Below are 20,973 nucleotides of genomic sequence, written 5' to 3'. Positions count from 1 at the left end.
TGGGCATGCATTGCCTTAAAATATTTATTATTATATGGCCACACTCCCAGTAGTACTTTAACATGTACATGTATTTCCTAACTTCAACTTTAGATAAATTTATATTCTTAAACCAGACTAGAGTGATGGAGATATATTATTGAATGAGGTGATGCGTCCTTTCCTAGGGAAGTTTCTTTTCAAATTTTGAAGGTATAGGTGAATCTTAATCTATTTATTGGATTAGGTTTCAGTCGTTTTTAGTATCGCTATCACTGAAAGCTGTACCTGAACGACGTAATCAGAGCGAATCGTTTTGAGGGATAAAAGAGCATAAAGATCAAAAAAACATAGTTCTTTAATAATCTGGAATCCTGGGTTCATAATTTAGATTTTTCAAAATATATTTTACAACAAAATATTTGTTTATTTATATTTTAATTAATTCTTATATAAAGTAAGTAACGTAATAAGTAATACACGAATCTTATCTCGACAAAATTATGCATATTTTTTAATATAAGATTTCTATATAATTAACATATTTATCCATAATTTAGTAATCAAACACAAGTAATTATATAAACTTCTTTAATGTAATTATTATGCCTTACAATTAAATACTAAAAAATAAGTAAAGTTATAGATATTAGTAAGTTATATTTACAAAATATACGAACCTGGCCTTATCTATTCACTAATAAGACATATAAAAAGACCCAAAAATTGCAATAAAAAAATATAAAAAAGGAAGAAGACGTGGACCATTTGAACTGTAAGAGATGAGCTAATTAAAGCCAGCGGTTTCCTTCAGTACGGAAAGCTTTTGTCTAGCCTGTGACGTGCGTGAGTTCATTGAGAGCTGCTACCTGCCACCACCAAGCTTCATCTAAAGTTGTTAATAATTGCTATTCCCAGATGAAAGCTCCACTGTGCTTATCATTCTTGGATCGCTGACTCACGGGAGGCTCCAAATTAGTTCGATCTCTTTGACAAGGAGCTGGAATCTAGTCACCAATTCGATCGGCTAACGACGACGATGGCGATGACGACGTAAATAAATGCTATTTTGTCATCCAAAATACACATTATTTTATTTTCTTTTTCTTTGTTTGTTAAGTAAAAAGAGGTATTAAAATAATAGTAGCTTTTAAGCCATTGTTTGCTTTAGTTTAGGTGACCAGATATGTTTTTATTTCTAACTAAATTCACTCCCACAAGAAATGAAATAAAAATTTAATATAAATTTAAATTGATTTTAATTTTACTCGTGACATAATTTAAATCTATCACTTTCATTAAATTCAAAGGATATTTTGATATGCTAATTTTATATATCAAGCATTTTTCTTCAAAACTAATATATTTTTATATTTTCACGTTAAAAAAAATAGAACTACACTTAAGTTTAATTTATAACCAAACGGTATAGTTTTTTAGTCTAATAAAAATACTTGAATCAAAACTAAGAAATAAAGCTAGCTAATTAAGTCTAGGACTTAGTCTCAAACTAACACAGTCTTATATTATACATTTGTTATAATTTACACAATCTCGTCGGATAATGTTTATCATCCAACTCCAGAATTTTGCTTTTAATATGTTAAAAATATCTTGATATTAATTTTCTTATCAGTTACCGAACAACAAAACGAAGTTAATAACCTTGAGTATGTTTTTATTAGATTAAAGTTAAAAACAGAAAGAGAACTAGATTTTAAAGTTAAATGAAGGCATTTGGTTTTATTTTTTTAAAATTTTTAAAAGTAACAGAATATCTTTTATTCTATTATTATTAAGTTAAAGTTAATTTCAGAATATTTTTTAGCAGTGTGAATAATAATAGGAATAATAAATATTGGTGTTTTTAATATAGATAAAAGGTAAGTCACAAGAGATAACCTCTCAATCCCAGCGACTAGGTTCATGATAAGCTTCAAACTCGTAGGAATTCCAAATAACGACATCTCTTTCTGTGTACAAAAAAAAAAGTGAGAGGATTATCAAGATCCGTGCCGCAACTTTGTGCTCCCATAGTCCCACCGGCCCATAACCCCTTAAAAGAAGGTCCTTTTCTTATAAAGGAAAAAGAGCAATGCTTCGAGTACCCTGAAAGGCGTTTGATGAAGGGTTTAATTTGTAAATCGCTCTCTTTATTGAAATGTTTATTTTTTCATCCTGAAAATATTTTGAAATGTTTAATGCTGAGAAAAATCTTCATCTTGACTAGGTACTTTTCCTATGATCAAGGAGGTTATGAGTTTAATTCCAACCCCAAATAATATTATAGATAAATTATTCGATGGTTTGGTGGCTTTGTTTGATTCGATTGATAACTCGATAGAAGTCTAAACTAGACAGCTAAAAACTTGGTGGAACTAAGCGTCTCGGTATCTTGGGAGGGTTGGCCTATCGTCCGGTCTATATCTAACCTTGGGGCCCACGGTAAAGAAAATAAAAGAAAAAAAAATCCTACTTGGGGCTTGGGTACGTTGTTTTATTTTCATACCAAATGTCAAACAGAAACTCTGAAAACCGCTGGTGTATCGTTTTATTTCTGTCACTATATAGGCATAAACGTGCCTAAATTGAGTTCGTTTCCGTGACTCGTTCTTCCGTGGATTTGGGACCACTGCCACATTTTGCGAAAGAAACCCCAGGAGGACCCAAATTGCTCCTTTCCCTCTCCCTTCTTATTTAATATTTAGTTCGTAAACGTAAAGATCTCCACTTCTGGAATCACCTCATTCCAAAAATTTTAGTGCCAGGTGTTGATGTTAAGGTAGTGTTTCTTGTCTCGTTTCTCAATGCATTTGTTTTCTTTTCCTCTTGAATTTGTGATGTTCATCAACCTAGTGGACATTTTTTTTTTGCTTTTAACAGCATTTGGCATTTGAATTTTTATTTTATTTTAACCTAGCTGGCAAATCTCTTCTCTCTCGACGTTATAGATTTCCATTTGTTGAATCAGTGGTAATTGTTCGGGTTCTTCGATTTGAGGGCTTACTGGGTATTATCTTTTTCATCAGAGTATTTTAGATATATTTTTATGTATTATTTTCTTGTTTGTTTTCCCAATAAATCTGCAATATTATTGCCAGTTTTATACCTATTGGAGGAAGTATTACGAGGTGTTCCTTCGTTTTCTTCCCTATTGGATCAGTGAAAAGAGGAGTCTCACGATGTAATCTGCATACAGTTTTTCGCTTGATCAGTGTGGCGGATATAATATCTTCGACATTGATTTTGGGATCAATATGTAGTATTTGATACATCTGGAGAGAATTTCATGGTAGACGTGGCAGTTCATCTTGCGTTATGCTGTGCTTAGCGTCCTTGATTGATTGAGTGGTTGAGAAATTAATTTTTGCAAGTTTTTCATGGAATCGACTATTTATGGAGTGTTCTAAGCCTAAATGGTACAAACAATTTTCAGGTAAATAAGGAAGAGAAGTTGATTGGAACGCATTGGTGCAAATTGAAACTTAATGGATTCTGCGAAAAGAGAAGTGCGTGCCTTTTAAACCATTTGCTCCCGTTTTGTTTTCTTTCGTGGTGGTATCTTGTCAAAGTTAAGTATATCTAATCATAGGAGACAATATTGGAACTTAATTACAGGGCCATTGCAGCTTGTTGGGAAATGGAGTTGTTGGAATTCTTTCAGAGACTATTAACATATGGGAACGAAGAGTACCGTTAACTCCATCTCACTGTGCTCGTCTTCTGCTCAGTGGCAAGGGCACAAGTGGAGTTGACCGCATTATTGTACAGCCTAGCACGAAGCGTATTCATCATGATGCTCAGTATGAGGATGTCGGATGTGAAATTTCAGAGGATTTGTCAGAATGTGGTCTCATCATAGGGATAAAGCAACCAAAGGTCATATGATAAAATTTATTATGATTAATTGCAAAACCATCATAATGAAAGTGCTTCATACCTTGCTTACAAAATCCTGAGAAATGCATTGTCCTGCAGTTGGAGATGATACTCCCGGACAGAGGATATGCTTTTTTCTCGCACACCCATAAGGCCCAGAAAGAAAACTTGCCTCTGCTAGATAAGGTACTTTCTTATGCATCCTCTTTTATATTATTTTTATCAATATGCCTAGACTTTGCATAATAAATGAAATGATTTACATACAGATTTTAGCTGAAAGAGTGTCTTTGTATGATTATGAGTTAATTGTGGGAGATGATGGCAAGCGATTGCTAGCTTTTGGAAAATTTGCTGGTAGAGCTGGACTCATAGACTTCTTACATGGTCTGGGACAACGTAAGGATGTTGAAACTTCTCTCTCAGTAGATGCATTATCCTTTCACTTTGCTAGTCAACCAATTTACTGAAACAAGTTAGATTCTAGTTTATGGCATATCTATATATAATTTAAAATTTGTTTCTCTGTCTAGAATAAGCAGAATTTTTTTTATTCCTATAAGAAGAAGGTTTGTTACAATGAAAATCTACAGAGTAAGCTATATGAGACAAATAACTGCATATAGAGAAGTAGGAGAGCAAATCCTATGCCTATGCATCCTTTGAGAACTGGTAGTATAGCTTTAATTGGATATGTTTTTGTTGGTATGGTGCGTAACTTGAATAGTCTGAACTTGGTTTTTGATGATTGCAGGATATCTAAATCTAGGATATTCTACACCTTTTCTATCATTGGGGGCATCTCATATGTATCCTTCTCTTGCTGCGGCAAAGGCTGCAGTGATTGCTGTGGGTGAGGAAATAGCCACATTGGGGCTTCCAGCTGGAATTTCTCCTTTAGTATTTGTGTTCACTGGAGATGGAAATGGTATTTACTTCTACAACCACAGTTAATATTGTATAGGAATAAATTATATAAATTTGTCCTTTGTCATTAAATTTCACTTAGATGATTGTGAATTTTTTTCAGGTGGTTATTCCTCTCTAAGTATTGGGTACTTTTTTACCCTTAGCTCCAGTTTTGCCTTGTTTAGGTGTATTTTGCTAGAACAAATATTCAAGTCTACTAAAATAAGATCCTCGAGATTGTTCCTTTTCTTTGTGCTTATGATATGCAACGTTTAGGTGGTACGACATAGAAGTGTCCTAACATCTTTCTGGCATGGTATATTGGTATGTGATTGAGCAAGGTGTTGTTCAAATCAAGATTACTTTAGAGGGAGGCCAGAGAGATGGGGAAAGAAGGAATTTGGTAGAGAGGTAAGGAGGGAAATTTCCAGAAAGAGAGGAGGCTCTCACTGCACCATTACCATTCACAGAGAGAGATGGGGAAAGGAGGGGTGAGAAACCAATCTTTTAAGGCCTTCCTTTTGACTTTAAGTAGAAACAGTTTTAGATTTGGCTTCACGGACCTTCCAATGGAGGCCTGACCTGACTTGATTCACTTTAGTAAAAAGAGAAAGTTATGTCATCGGTAAACACTAATTGGGACAGAAGAGAAGACTTGAGGGGATGATCAAAGATACTACTTAAGTCTTATACACTAGACTTGAAAGTTTTGATTTTTTGCTTATTCTTTTTTTTTTTTGGTCTCAAAGGTTCATTTATTTTTATCTTATGTAAATATTGGATTAGTAAATTTTAAGAGTATTAATTACTATAAATAGCACATTTAATAATTGCATTTGAGATCTTGGAAAAGAATTTGGGGAGGCTGGGTAGACTGATGATATCTGCCGTTCTTTAAGGGGAATAGATAATATAGTGGCATTTTTCAATCTCTCTGGAAATGTGGAGTCAAGGCATGGATTCAGAGATAAGCTTTGTCTTGTCTTTTCTGCAGTCCTATTCATAATGTTCATGACTGAAATCCTAACTGATTGTTTCTATATTTAGCTAGCTTTCTGCATCTTTCTGCTATTATAATTCTGGTGCAAATATTCTATGGAACTATATATGTGCCTTTGCTTATTCCCGGTTACCCTGAATTTGTTAGCTGAGTATGAACTATAAAATTTTGTGTCATCTGTTTTTGTCATGAGCTATCTTTATCCTTCGCCATATGTAACTTTTAATCCTTATAGTTTCTCAGGGTGCACAAGAGATATTCAAGCTCTTACCACATGCCTTTATCAATGCTGACAAACTTCCAGAACTTGCTGGGGTATTCTTACTCTTCCTTTTACATGCTTTCATATTTTGAACAACTCTTCTTGGATAATTTTTTTGTGTTCGCTTATAGTTTTGAGGAAAATCATATTTAAATATTAGATATATAAAAGATCATGCATCAAGTTGAACCTATGCACTAATATCAAGTTGAAACACTCACCTCCAAAATCACGTGCCTTCCACGTGGAACAATCACATAATTCTCATGTGATCTGTCAGTACGGTATTATGACAAAGTATATAATAAAAGTCTAAAAGATATCATAACAATCTAAGCAAATATAATCCAAAATACATGGTACCACATGCATCAATAAGTCTCTAGAGATACATGTCTATATACAAAACTCAAAATATAGAATTCTTTGTAGGGGCTAAATCCAACTAGAAAAAATAGAACAAATAAACTTTAGTAGAGAAATGAATCATCTACTCCTTGATATCTGCATCATCTTCCTTTAACTCTGAAATGCTTTCACCAAAATGTGGTGAGCACATAATCCAGCAAGTATAATCTAATAATAGTCTCTGAACAATATAAATACATGATGAATATTTTAATGCATACTCGTAATTATTAACATATTAGCATAACATGTCCAGCATAATTTGCAATGAACTTTCACATAATTATAAGATACAAAAAATGCATAATAGTATCATAACTTAAATCGACTCCTCATTTTCAACAAGATAAGCTCACATAGAGTCAAATGATTATATGTTAATGTACTCATACAAAGCTATAATTCATATAGCAAACATACAAACCAAGAGGAATATTTATCTAGCGGTAATACCGCCTGTACATGCTTGACGACAATACATATGACCGATTGCCTATGACTATTAGACTAAGAACTACAGTCGTAAGCCCATACCTTATCTCCATTATTATCACTGCTCTAGTAAATCATTGCATACAACAGAATCATTATTTGTAGCAGAATCATCGCATACAATGGGAAAAGAGCACATTACTTGATGGACGCCCTGACCTTGCGTTATCAAGTACCGCTAGAGTTATAACCCTACCTCACAAATATTTTTCCACTATTATCATAGTCTAATCCTCCAAGTAAGATAGTGTGATCACCTGAATGCTACATAGGCTAATGACTTTAGATGTAAATCGCTTATAAAATAAGTACTATATACTACACTCTGCCCTTAACCCCAAGCTGAGTGAGTAGGGGGTATTGTCTAGTCGGGACTTATCTAAGTAATGATACATGCAATGTCTGCTATGTCAACCATCAATGTTTACACATATATCATAGATAGGTGCATAAGAGTATATCATGCAAAAGATAAGTAGTAATTAATAATGAATAAACAGTAAAATACACATACAAATAATATGTTGTAATAAAGACATGGAAATTATATTATCAAATATCTACACTACCCATAAACTAATATAGAATCTAATTTGCCTAAAATGTATCTGGAATATGACTAGCTCTTCTAAAATATCATGCTCATCTTGTGTCTCGAGATCCTTCCCATATGGTATGAATTGGATTAAGGGTTTCATTTGATTCACTGGTGCTCCGGTGGTCCACGAGCTTTGTTGAGCTCTTCGGCAGCACAAAGCAGAGGAGAGAAAGGAAAAGAGATGGAGGAGAATGGAGCAATTGAAAAGGGAGATGGCTAGGGTTTTATAGAAGGAGATGATGCGGTGGGACACCAATGTTTTAATAAAATTGCAGTTTACACCCTACTGTTTTACTATTTGCAATCAAGCTTTATATGTAGAAAACATCTTGTTGTTAAATCTGTAAGTTAGCTTAATCAAACTTTTGGAAGATTATGAAAATACCCTTAGCCAAATTATACTTACCTAACTTATGGTAACTCAACTCAAATAAATCCAATCCGATTCAAGTCAACTCACTAAACCCAACCCATACTAAGGGTATTTTAGTCATTTAGAAATAAGGTATTTCTAATTAATAGAATATTCTTATGATGTTAATTCAGATTTAACCTATGATATTTTCTGTACATATTTGCTAAATCATATGGTTTGATTTGCAAATAGTAAAAATGTATTGTGTAAACTATAGTTTCGTTAAAAGACTGATTGTTATATGCAAATTTTACTTTTTTTATTTTTATTATGGGTGTGACACTCTGCTTGTGTGAGCTTATTATGATGTTTTCCGATAGCTGGTCCCAAGCCTGGATAAAGGAGAGGTGCTTTAGGCAGTATGACAACGAGCATAAAACTTTTGTCAAGACAACTATGGAAATGGACCCTAAAAAATTAATAGCACTGGATTTGAGATAAGTTGATGCACTAAATGGAGACAAATGGAGATCCATATAACTGACCCCAATTAGTTGAGACTAAAGTCTCACTTACCGATAAATACGCGCCAACCAACCCACTACTGTGAGCACAAAAATACCCACACAGACGTTGACTCATGCACATATTTGTATGTTTATAATTTTGACAAATTTATAATTATAAAAATTTTCTGTATATGATACTGGACTGTGTCATGGGCGAAGAAAGAACAATCTTTGCAGAACTCATTTGGGATGAACACATCTATGTTAAATAAGCCCCTGACGTTTGTTCATATATGATATCTATTTGTTGCAGTTAATAGTCATAATTCAGGCAATATATATACACTGTTTAGTTCACCTCAGATATGTATTTTGTCTAGTTTGTATTGACAAATACCAACATCTGTGACAGCTGCAGAATTTTCTTTTGGAAACAATTGGACCATCAAAAGTTATATATTGGCAGCCAGGAACCTTATTTACATATTAGTATAACTATGGTGAGGCTTTCGTATGTTGATGTTTGTTACTATTAATAAGGGAACAAGAAATGAGTATAATAATATTGGCGGGAAGATGGGGTTAGCATCTGCGGAAGATATCCTAGTTAGACCATGTAGGGATCCTAGAATTTGTTATACAACACAAATTGGAACTACTACGAAGAAAAGATGAGATCTCAGCATTACTTGAATTTAAAGTGGTGAGGAATGTTACTGAGTCATATGATGAAAATAATTTCCTCTGTTCCTTCCACAATCTCTAATAAGTAATAAATACCTCCTTGATACATTGATACTAGGGAGTAGGGATCATTGGATATTATAGTTTAAGCAACATTTATGAGTTTCTTGAAACTACTAAATAAAAGTCAAAGCACCAGAACAGAAGAATCATTTGGAGAACATTTTATGCTATTAAAATTGCATATATCCACGTTAGGTATCTTTGACTTATCTAGCTATGACGTAATCTAGATTAGACAAAGAATTGTTTGAAATGAACTTGAGGAGAACAGTGGTGCAGATTTACATAATTATTCCTGTTCCTCTGCATGAATTCCTTCAAGCAAGCTTGTAGAATAAATGTCCTCCAAATGGTCTTAAAGCTTGTAGAACAGGTTTAGAATAATTGAATTTTGATCACTTCATTGCACTTAATTGCTGCTTATCTTGCTTTAATTAATTTTAGCATATTGATTTTCTCTCAGTTATCTTAGTTTAGTCTTCTAGAAGATCGTTGATCTTTATCCTTTACATATTTGTAGGCTGCAAATTGGACTCATCATTCTCAAGCAACAAGGAGGATATTTCAAGTATATGGCTGCATAGTGACTTGTCGAGATATGGTTGCCCCCAAGGATTCCACAAGAAGTTTTGACAAAGTATTTCTTCGTTTGTTTGTTTGTTTTTACCATTTTGCATCTTAATCCTTTATCATGGGCATATTATTGGTAATCTGACTCACTTAGCCATAAAGTCTAGTGGTGAGACTTCATCTCATGGGAGTTCTTGCATGTCACATGGGGCAATTCTGCACATGCATGTGGGAAAACATAAATTTTGAATATAAATATGAATATGAAATTTGGTCCATATCAAGGTTACTGTAGGCAGTAAATGAGTGAACAAGATGTCATATAGTGCCTAGGCGGATGCCCAAAATTCAAGATAGTTCAAAAATAAACAAAGAAAAAATAATAGTAAGAGAAATAGTTAATATTAATACATAATGTCTAAACAACGTCTTAACACATTCTTGTTAAGAACTATAGTGAGCACTAGAATCCACTAATTTATTAACATCTACAACAATTTTGAATTTCAAAGTCAACTTACATACTAAAAGTGATACGAGATACTGAGGCAGTCATATAGGCGAGACCTAATTGGGGCCTGTTATATTCCATCTAAGGCGGGAGTATAGGCTTAAGGTCGAATGGCCCATATTATCAGTGCCTTACCTTTAAGAGAATGATTATTGACTGCAAAAGAGTTAGGGACCACCTAGATGGTACATATATGCTTAGATTGATTTTGATCCTGACTTCATTTATAAGAAATAAGATGATTAACAAAACCCTTGAGCAATGTAAAAATTAATTCTTGAATAATCAGAGAGGGCCTAGTGGAGATGCCATTTAAGAACTTATACAGATTACAGACCGTGGGCCTTACTTAAGCACCAATAATCTGTGTACTTTATGACTACTTCATAAATCCTTTATATAGTTACTGAAATTAATATTGCTACAGATGTAAACAACTTAGAATGAAACTCACTGTTTACTTAGCACATGTTACATCACTTACATGATGTTTTATTTGTCATAAAATTACTTGTTACTCTATCTAAATCATGTTTCTTCACTTATTTATTGTTCAAATATATGCTTATATAATTATATAAATATATATTGTATTGAGTTGCATTGAGTCATTCTCATGGTCTGAGTATATAACATTATGTGCAGGTTGACTATTATGCCCATCCAGAACACTATTACTCTGTTTTTCATGAAAGGATCGCTCCATATGCATCTGCCATTGGTATGCTGTCATTGCTTGCCTTCGTCAACTTTACTTCTTCTGCATTTATATCTGCGAATAAATAAGTACATGCAGTGTTCTTGCTTTCATTGTATTGACACCTGATAAGTGAATGTATATCTTGTATATGCTAGTTCAATTCTGATCTTTTGACAGAGTTGCTATTTGTTCTTAGAAAAGTATGACTAAGTTCTGTTTTGTGATATATAATAATGAACATAAAATTAATATGTTTCTCCATGTATTTTCTACCTTCATGTTGGATAGTGTTGCAGAAAAGGTGAAGATGATAGAACTTAGAAATGCTAGGACTAAAATAAAAGGAGATAAGATGGTCACAAGTTATTTTCTTATATGCATGTTTGGGTAAATTTTTTCTTTGTTTAGGTCTATGTCTTGCAACATATTGTCACTATTTCATCCGAGGAAGGTCAAATTTTTTATTGCAGCCATTACACTTTCATATTTTCTTGTTCTAAGGCATGTTATAGGTTCTGACTGGAATTGCTATTGTTAGAAGATGCTCTCATAGTAGGTCTTAATAAAGGCCCATAAGTGCAGATATGCATCAAATCATAGTCACATTATTCAATACTTATTTCTAGTTTCAACCAACGATAGTCGTATCGTGCCACCATTGGCTCAGCACATGCCGGTTGGCATGCCTCGGTATGCCCTGGTGTGCTAGTGGCACGCTCTTATGTGCCAGAGCGTGCCACTGGCAGGCATTTATAATTTTTTTATAAAATTTTTAGTTTAAAAATATTTAGAGATGTGTTTGGGTCTTCAGCATATTAATCTTGGGTTTTTGGTTTAAATATATGTATTAAAATTTAAATTATAGTGTTTTATTTTTAGATTATTTTTATAAGTGACCTATTTTATTAAAGATAAAATAATAATTAAATATACATATTATTCAACACATAATATAATTGAATACATTCATTAAAACTAATATTAATAATTAAACACTTCCTAATATGATTGAATACATTCATTAAAACTAATATTAATAATTAAACACTTCCTAATATGATTGAATACTTCATAATATAATTGAACACATAATAATATTTAACATATAATATTAATTGATAATAATTTAATAATTAAAACTAATATTTAGGTGAACGTAGCATGACGAGATAGATCTAATGCTTCATTTGTCGGCACAATAATAATATGAGAATGTTGCACTAAATACTGCTGATAATCTTCGAAACTCATTTACTGATAGTATTACTTGTTGTAGCGTCTCACATAGTCTTTATATGAAGAGAAATTTTATAATTCTCTTATGATATGTATGAATATTGAAAATACACCGAAACTAAAGTTGATTTGATGATAATTGTTGAAAATTTCAAAAAAAAAGAAAGAGCTCCACTTATCTTCTCGAACGGCATGCAGCCATGCCGGACCAACATGGCTTAGCACGCAGCCTTGCCAGTTGACACGGCTTAGCATGAGGGTGTGCCAGTGCCACCGGCACACCCCATACCCAGTGCCGTGTCACTATGGATATGGCCATCCTTGGTTTTAACTGAATTTTGCTGTTAATCTTTTCTAAAATGTCACAAAGACTTCTTATTACTCTTGTAGATTTCACTATACATGTTCCTATGATAGAATCATTCTAGTTGGACGGTTCATCATAGCACATAGGTTAATTAGATTGTATTATTGCAGTCTCCATACTTTGTGTCCACTTTGACTTGACATTCATCTAACAATCATAGGTACTCTTGAATTCTCAGAGAATAGGTCACTTCTTTGTGGTAGAGAGTGTGCTACGAGAATAATTGAACTATGCAAAAATGACAGCATGAATATACTCAAATGAGTTGATGAAATTCAGTAAGGAGTCATATGCTTGTAAATTCCTATATAGAAAGTAGAAACCGGTCAAAATCACATCCAAAGTATTCTCTCAAATTCCACTTTGGAACTTCTTGCTAATGCAGATACCCTGGGTATAGGTGGGATCCATTATCTTATAGTAGTTCACAGATCTATTTTTTCTTTGAAATGTGGCAGGATGCTCACATGCAAGTCATTTATTAAATTATCCAAAATACGTTGTGTCCAGATTGTTAAATTGCATGATGCTAGGACATCAGCCACCTATTTTAGCCGTTAATTACATTTTTTTCTTTAACACAGAGTATGTCAGTTTCCTGCATCCAAATCTACCTATATTTATCTTGTGCATAATTTGATCTATTATTTTTGTTTCATACTCACTGAGGATGTATGTTAGGATCTCTCGCCCAAATGTTTCTTTTGGAATTACATTTTGCATTCAGTCTCAAGATAAGTAGTGTGCTTCAGTAAGGAAGCATTTGGTAGCACACATCATGTGATTCAACTGCATCACCTGACACATGTATCGATTGATAGTTGTACTGTCTCTGCATGCAGTCATTTGTTGGTTTTACTGTTCGGTATAACCATATAAGATTGTATTGACAAGGTTGTGTTTGGTTAGGCTGTATTAGGTTATCGAACTCATCATGTATTATCAAAACTAGAATTATTGATGCAACATAGACAGATACATCCAACCCAGCCCGAAGTTGTATTCTTATTGTTCAATCAATAAACATAAACTGGTCCCACTTGCTGGTGCTGACCACTTGGTATATGTATGTGTTAGTTCATTGTGGTACCAGTTTCTCTTTCCATTTCTTTTCTACTGAAGTGAGAATATTTCTTGCATTTAAGTACATATCAGTAAACTATGTACATTTTGCCAACAAAACCACTTATAATCACCCAACTAATATCAAATAGTAGTCTTGTGACCATGATGCTCCTAATGTATTATGGAGAGCGTCCTGATGTGTCTAGTTGATGTTTCAGAATAGCATCAGAGGTTCACAATAGAAGTAATCTTATAATTTGTCTTCTTTTTAGTGATGGTGAAGCTAAATTGCTTGTTTCTTTTTATTATTTGTGGATGTGTTAAGTTTGTCCAGTAACTCTTGTGAGCAAAAACTGTCAGAACATCAATCTCCGGTAATAATAATCACATATTGTAGACTTTGCACGAGTATTTTCAGGAAGGCACCAAATAAACTTGAAGAGTTTGATTAGCTAAGGATGCTGGCTATCAATCTAGGAGGGCATCTGGTGAACTTGAAGCAAGGGTGATAGTGTGATACTTCTTAATTTCCATCCTCTTTATTTAGTTGCAGTTTTGTCATTTTTCCTTTTCTTTTCTGTTGTTTGTGTACAAAATATGGCATGCTATGCAAGATAATATGTGCTTTCTAGCATTTGATAAAACATTATTTTGTTTTCTTTGGTTAGTAAATTGTATGTACTGGGAGAAAAGGTTTCCTCGGTTGCTGAGCACTAAGCAGTTACAAGATCTAATGAAGAATGGATGCCCTCTTGTTGGAGTTTCTGATGTAACATGTGATATTGGAGGTTCTCTAGAATTTGTGAATCGGACAACATCTATAGAAAAGCCTTTCTTCAGGTAGCATTTTATTTCCAAATTCCATTTTCAATTTCATTTCAAGTGACATATATCTAAACCATGTCAGTCATTATTTACTTTTCACCATTAGTACTATAGTTACTAATTATGTATTTATTTTCGTAAATAGTGTCTGATTATGCTGTGTATGTTGCTTCAGTAGGAATTCTTTCATGGGATTATGTAGCTATTATATTTCATCGCAATGAACTACAACTTTTCCTTTTATACGTGCTTTCTGTTTTTAAATCACCCACTTAAAAGATAATCTGCTTTTTATGTCAAAAAGTGGGACAGGATTCTGATGAAGTTCTTCCATTTTTCCATTCAGGCACTAAATACCAATAAAAGAAGTAGCAAATTGTAGGAACCTTAAATAGTTGAGTCCTTATATACATTGTGTAGCGGATGGGAAATTATTAGCATATTTACATAATATATGAAATAATAAGTACTACGTGGTAGCTGCGAGCTGGCTATTGAAGTTAAAAAGTTTAGTGAACAACATAGGTCCTTCATTCTTCTCCTAGGGTAGAATGAGGTTATCTAATATCTTTTTGATTGTTGTAAACAACTGATCTCTTCGGAATTTCTTTTCCTCTTGTGAAATTTTATTTGCTAAAACTTGGTCCTAAGATCTTCTTTTAGCTGTCTTACTAGTTATTGATAATTTCATCAAGTAAAGATATTCAGTTTGACAATTGATTGATACTGATAATTAGGTATGACCCATTCACTGATTCGTACCATGATGACATGGAGGGTGATGGTGTGATCTGTTTAGCTGTTGACATTCTTCCAACGGAGTTCTCTAGGGAGGTAAAAGATGTAACTCTTTGAGGGCATGAAGCTCTTTGATGCATATCTTTCATGTGGAACTATTAGTTTATCATGTGATCGACTTGATTATACTTATCCTAGTGTGTGTTTTAACCCATTTTTTCTCTTAAATTTTTTGTGAAGGCTTCTCAACATTTTGGAGATATCTTGTCTCAATTTATTAGTAGCTTGGCTTCTGCTAAAGAACTAACAGACCTGCCCACCCACTTGAGAAAAGCATGCATAACTCATGGTGGAGCACTTACTTCATTGTATGAATATATTTCCCGGATGAGAAAATCTTCCATGTGAGTTTCTAGTCACTATTTTCAGCTTTCTTTAGTATCTAGATTGAATTTCTGGAATCGACCTCATCAAGATCCAAGTTGTCACATCTGATTGATTTTGTCTATCAAAATGGCTATTAAGAGGTGTTATAATTTGCAATTAGATGTCTCCACTCTCCAGCACATTGTAATTTCCTTACCCACTAAAATTTTAAGTATGATGTGCTGCTTTATTGATAATGATAGGAAGGGGAGGTGCAATAAATACCTTCTAGGAGGATAAACAGAATTCCTTTACCTTCTCGTACTTTTCCCCTTATCTACATGATGTTGTTGGCTGCCCCTTATTGTTGGTAATGCAAGGATTGATTGTGAACCTAAACTAAAGTATTGTACCACATTAGTAGTCAGGTTCCTGATCATAACTAAATATTCCCTGAACCACTCAGTCCTTAGTTTGTGCTCCAATTTGTAGCAAGATAGTGCCATTACAAATTTGGAATTGTTCCTGCTCTGATTGGAACTGTTGAAAGCTTAAAGACTAAGAATCTAATTTCTTGATACTCTATTATTGCAAAGTGGAAATAAAGACTTCTAGTTTTAGGATAAGTGTCTCGTAATCGCACTACAGCAATTTAATTTATTTTTTTTCCATTCTTCATTGGCTTTAAACCTATGTATGCAGATTGCAGAGGAAAAAAAAAGAAAAATTAGGTTTTCTATAAGGCGTTTCATTTCTCACTAGCTCATTTTGATCTCATTTTTATACTTCCCTGAGTATATTTATTGCACGGCAAAGTTATAAGTTTCTGGTTTTCTATTTGTTGTACTCCATTATCTTTCTTCTCACTTTGAAGTCTAAAATTGGCTCTAAATGCCATATTCTGTTCCACATATGCAGAGATTCTCCACCAACTACTATAAATGGTTTATCTGGAAAGAATTACTGTACACTGGTAAGATATATCAGTCTGGTGTCTATCTTTGATGTTCCATTAAGAGATCTTACATTTTGGGTGTGTGTTGTCAATTAGGTTTTCTTTGGCAGTTATGCTTATTACTGGAGATTCATTGTATGTATTCCTAAATGTAGATTTTGCTATGGACAGGTATCTCTTAGTGGTCACTTGTTTGATCAATTTTTAATAAATGAGGCTCTGGATATTATTGAAGCTGCTGGCGGATCTTTTCGATTGGTTAGATGTGAAGTGGGACAAAGTACTCATGCTATGTCGTATTCTGAACTTGAAGTAAGTTGACTCATTTGAATATAAATCCGTCACTATATTAAATTACATTTTAATGTATAATATTACATAAGGCAACAAAACTACTTACAGTGTTTTGAAAGGCGTTTAAGGTGTCTGCCTCATAAACTAGGAATGCAGACCACACAAGGCGGGCGGTCATCTTAGCGCTCTTGGCGGGACGCCTTGTTGCCTAGCGGACCTTCAACTTGCTTAGGTGTTGGAGTGTCTTTAGCTAATGGGTCTGATTAGAATGCTAATGGTTGAACTAACTTAATAAAAAGAATATCCAAATCTCTCCTCGCTCTCTCACTTTGTCTCTATCGATCTTTCGAAGTCCTAACCCCAAATATCTCCTCTCTATTGACGGCAAGAAAATATGGACGACGTCAAGTAACCCTCAAACCCATCATTTTTTCTTCATTTTCTTCCCTTTCACTCTTCTCTGTTTCTTCTGCTGCATCAAACTCTCATGACTCACCTGAAGAGTAATTAATAGGTGTCTCAACTCTTTTTTAATGAAAAAAAGCTTATTGATGGGGGTCTCACCTCTCTTGTGTCCACATGTATGTCACATCTCTCTTTATAAATCACAATCTAGAAAGTCTTATGAAATTAGAAGTGTGTGCAAAGCCCATAGTCCACAATCCACACACGTGGATTTTATTTAGTCAATTGAGCCAATTTGAGGATCTGGCAAGTCATATGATTGCCATTTGTAACTTTCTATTGAATATGGACTATGAATTTAATTAGCAAGGAGTGAGTTGGAATATAATCAAATTAGCACTTTAGCAGTTCTTGAGTTATGTTATTTGGCTAAATTTTTATATACTATATTCGTATATATTATATATCATATATGATTATTTTAATCTTTTATACATTAAAAATACTAGACCCGCAATCGCTTTTCAATACAATGCTTACTCATACACCTAGATTGCATGTAGATGCTAGGTCGGCACGTGACATTGGGTGGTGCCAATGGCACCCTCAAAAGTCTTCCGCCGACCTCCTGACTGCGAATGGGCTTCTAATATCCTTCTATAACCATAGATTGTCTCCCTGAGGCCTCTCACCGGAGTTGGAGGACCTCCTCATTTGGGAGGATTATCCAATCGAAATAGATTGTGAATTAATCACAATTTGATTGGATTGGATCTTGATAAGTTAGATCTGCCTAAGTAGATCTCTTAAAAGTAGCCGCGGAAACCCTCTTCTCCTTTGATCTAGGGTAGGCCAATGCACGACGAACCAAGAGATGGGATCAAATAGGTGAGGCATGCAAGTCCCTTCCTCCTCCCTCTTTCTCTCCTATTTTCCCTTTTCTTGCCGTAAGTCCTACCTATTTTTCCTTCTCTTGTCGTCAGTTGTGTTGATCGAGGCATGCACCATGCCACGACATGTATCCTGCCCACCGAAGGCCGGCATGGCACATGCCAACGGCAAGGCAATCCTTGTCATACGTCATTTAATTCTAGTTCTATAGCTTATTTGTGCCTTAGAGGTGTTAGAGAAATATCCTATTCCTATCAAAGTGTTTTCATGTTTAAGGACTACTGGACAAATGCTCAACTTCACTGGTCAGCTAGCGTATAGATTTTCTGGAGATCTTTTCCTCTTGTCTAATTCAGCTCTCATGATGGATTTGATGCCATATGGAGTTGTGGCATTGGATTACTATTAGTCATAAAAAATTGTGTCTATCCTTCCTTTGAGCTTTCTTAGCCCTAACATATTTTGGTATTCTAACCACCACCTCCTCAGAAAATGATTTAGACAATGAGGATGATTGAGTGCTCATATATGCACCATGCATTTGTCTGGTCAAATTTTGCATATCCACTATAATACTTCATTTCAATCAGTACTAAAAGATATTGTTAATTGTTTTACAGGTAGGTGCTGATGATGCTGCTTTGCTTGATAAGATAATTGATTCTTTAACTTCTCTTGCAAATTCTAGTATTACAGATGGTGCCATCAGAAAAGATAGGGAATTATCTCTGAAGATAGGAAAAGTTAGTGCATATGCATCAGAGGATAGCATACCAAGGAAAAGGCCAGCAGTTCTAATTCTTGGTGCTGGCCGAGTTTGTAGACCTGCTGCTGAATTTTTAGCATCAGCAGGAAGCTCATATGGTGGTATTCTTAGTGGACAAGATATTGAAGAAATTCAAGTTCTTGTGGCATCTCTTTATAAGGAGGACGCTGAAGAGGTACGAATTTGGAAATGGGAAAATGTTGTCACTTTCTAATTTCTTTACCAAGTTATTTATTTATTTTTTTCTTAATACTGTTCTACTATAGTAAAATCCTTTCCACTTGGCAGGAAGTAGTCTCCAACATCTCATATAATTTACTGCATTGTAACTTTTGAGTTCTGGGTACTGCTGTGCTGTTGTAAAGCTATTTGTAGTATTACATTTTGATACATTATGAATTTATGATATCACTTAAGATGTAGAAAACATACTTTTAAGTCCTAAATAACTTAGTTCTTTTATCTCTCTGATTTATATTATTGGTAATTATAGTGCAGCAATAGACACCTTATCTATGAGTCCTCTTTAAGACTTTGTAGTCCTTTAAGGTCAGATTATAGATCGTTGATAATCCTGAGGAAAACAACATGGAAGAAATCACATTGGCTGAAGAGAGTTGAAATCAGGGTACACCCTTATCTGAAGAGAGTTGCCAAAGTATGGCGGATGTGTTTGCAGACATGAGTAAACACTTTCAGAGCAGTCATCAATTTGTCTTCTCCGCCTACAGGAGTAGTTGAATTCCCATGGAACTCCTCTTCATTTAGATTTTCTTTTATCTTAATTAATTCATCTTATTTCTGGGGAAATTTATCATGTAAATATGCACCATCAGCTTCTGTCAGATGATTTTTGACACGCTTTAGTAGCTTATTGTTAGGATGTTTTAGATAATCGGTTTACTTACATCTTATGCTGTTAGTTAATAGACCAAATTGTATGTTATTGTGCCTTTATAAGCCTACTCATGTGCGACTTATATACATTGCAAATGGACATATTATAGATAACAGGATGTGGTCCATCTATACCACATTAATACATATAATAGATAGGGAAATGGAATAAAAGTGGGTTGATGAGGGTTGAACTCTTGAACTCCAATTCTGCTCTTATACAAAGTTTAGTTGAGGCAAAATTTTAAGTTGTTAGGTAATGGACTAACAATGCATATCTTGAAGTAAAATTATCTGCCCTTCAATTTTTCACTTTTAAGTTGTGCTGCATGTTCTTAGAAATGCATGTTTTTGTTCTACAAGTGTATGTATATATTAGCAAACATATGTCTGTGGATACTAGATTCTCCATTATTTCTGATCCTTTCTTTTATGTGCAGACTATTGAAGGTATAAAAAATGCAACACCTATTCAGCTTGATGTCATGGATATTGAAAGGCTCTCTGATTACGTATCACAGGTAATTGCCTTGTCCACTAGTAAGTTAATCTTTGGCCATTGCAAATCCTTCTTTCATCCTTTAGAAAGATATCTACATAGCTCCTATTCTAAGATTTGGACTGAAATATCAAAAGCTGATAAATATTTCTGATTTACGCTTTGCAACACAAATTCTTTTCTTCTCCAACACAAATTCTTATCACTGTTTTGATCTGTACATTGAAATCTAAATTACTTCCAGTTGGATGGATCATTGGCTTGATAGTTTAAGCTGCATAAACATGACTTTCTCGCTCCCATTAAAATTGTAGAGGGTGAAGTATGTCTCAAGTTGGTCTATCCAAGAGTCCAACTTCTCTACATTGATGGTGCTGTCGAACATCGGGTTGTTGATTCAGGCCTCGACCTTGAAGGGTCGGTGCCTTCTATTGGCTGCCGAGATGATGCTCCATCATCGCGAATGTCGTCGTCGTCATCCAAGATTGAGGTATCCCCAATCTTGCTCTTAGTGGGCATCACACATTCTCTCAATGGAAGGATATTGGTGTCGATCCCTTCCTCTTCTGTCAGTGTAGCTCGTACTAAAGAAAGATTAGAGGATGGCACATGTGCATTGACCACTGCATCCTCAATAAAATTACCATTAAGACCCAGTACCCTTTTCAGTGCACATCAATGACTTGCTGGACCAACTTAAGCATGACATCATCTTCACCAACCTGGACATGAAATCTGAATATCAAGTCC

General features: G+C 34.3%; 1 protein-coding gene across 4 annotated transcripts in view; it reads left to right on the top strand.

Annotated features, from left to right (window-relative positions):
* Positions 1-2,608: 2,608 nt before the first annotated feature.
* The window catches only part of LOC140759941 (alpha-aminoadipic semialdehyde synthase), a 35,217-nt gene continuing 16,852 nt past the window's right edge, over positions 2,609-20,973 (top strand). Inside the window, exons 1-16 of one of the 4 annotated variants that reach the window (XM_073096657.1) lie at positions 2,609-2,761; positions 3,416-3,488; positions 3,598-3,858; positions 3,958-4,044; positions 4,128-4,257; positions 4,613-4,786; positions 6,003-6,082; positions 9,659-9,775; positions 10,865-10,940; positions 14,256-14,427; positions 15,150-15,246; positions 15,391-15,554; positions 16,435-16,489; positions 16,643-16,783; positions 18,682-19,002; positions 20,165-20,245. In XM_073096657.1, coding sequence (XP_072952758.1) covers positions 3,468-3,488; positions 3,598-3,858; positions 3,958-4,044; positions 4,128-4,257; positions 4,613-4,786; positions 6,003-6,082; positions 9,659-9,775; positions 10,865-10,940; positions 14,256-14,427; positions 15,150-15,246; positions 15,391-15,554; positions 16,435-16,489; positions 16,643-16,783; positions 18,682-19,002; positions 20,165-20,245 — 1,977 coding nt within the window. In that variant the 5' untranslated portion in view covers positions 2,609-2,761; positions 3,416-3,467. Of the gene's footprint in view, positions 2,762-3,076; positions 3,331-3,415; positions 3,489-3,597; positions 3,859-3,957; positions 4,045-4,127; positions 4,258-4,612; positions 4,787-6,002; positions 6,083-8,803; positions 8,892-9,658; positions 9,776-10,864; positions 10,941-14,255; positions 14,428-15,149; positions 15,247-15,390; positions 15,555-16,434; positions 16,490-16,642; positions 16,784-18,681; positions 19,003-20,164; positions 20,246-20,973 lie in introns of those variants that run through there. The other 3 variants (XM_073096658.1, XM_073096659.1, XM_073096660.1) reach the window with 3 other exon arrangements.

This window comes from Typha angustifolia, chromosome 5 (genome assembly GCF_048772165.1).
Source record: "Typha angustifolia cultivar Huaian chromosome 5, ASM4877216v1, whole genome shotgun sequence".
Taxonomy (NCBI): domain Eukaryota; kingdom Viridiplantae; phylum Streptophyta; class Magnoliopsida; order Poales; family Typhaceae; genus Typha; species Typha angustifolia.
This window is presented reverse-complemented; position numbering and strand designations above follow the sequence as displayed.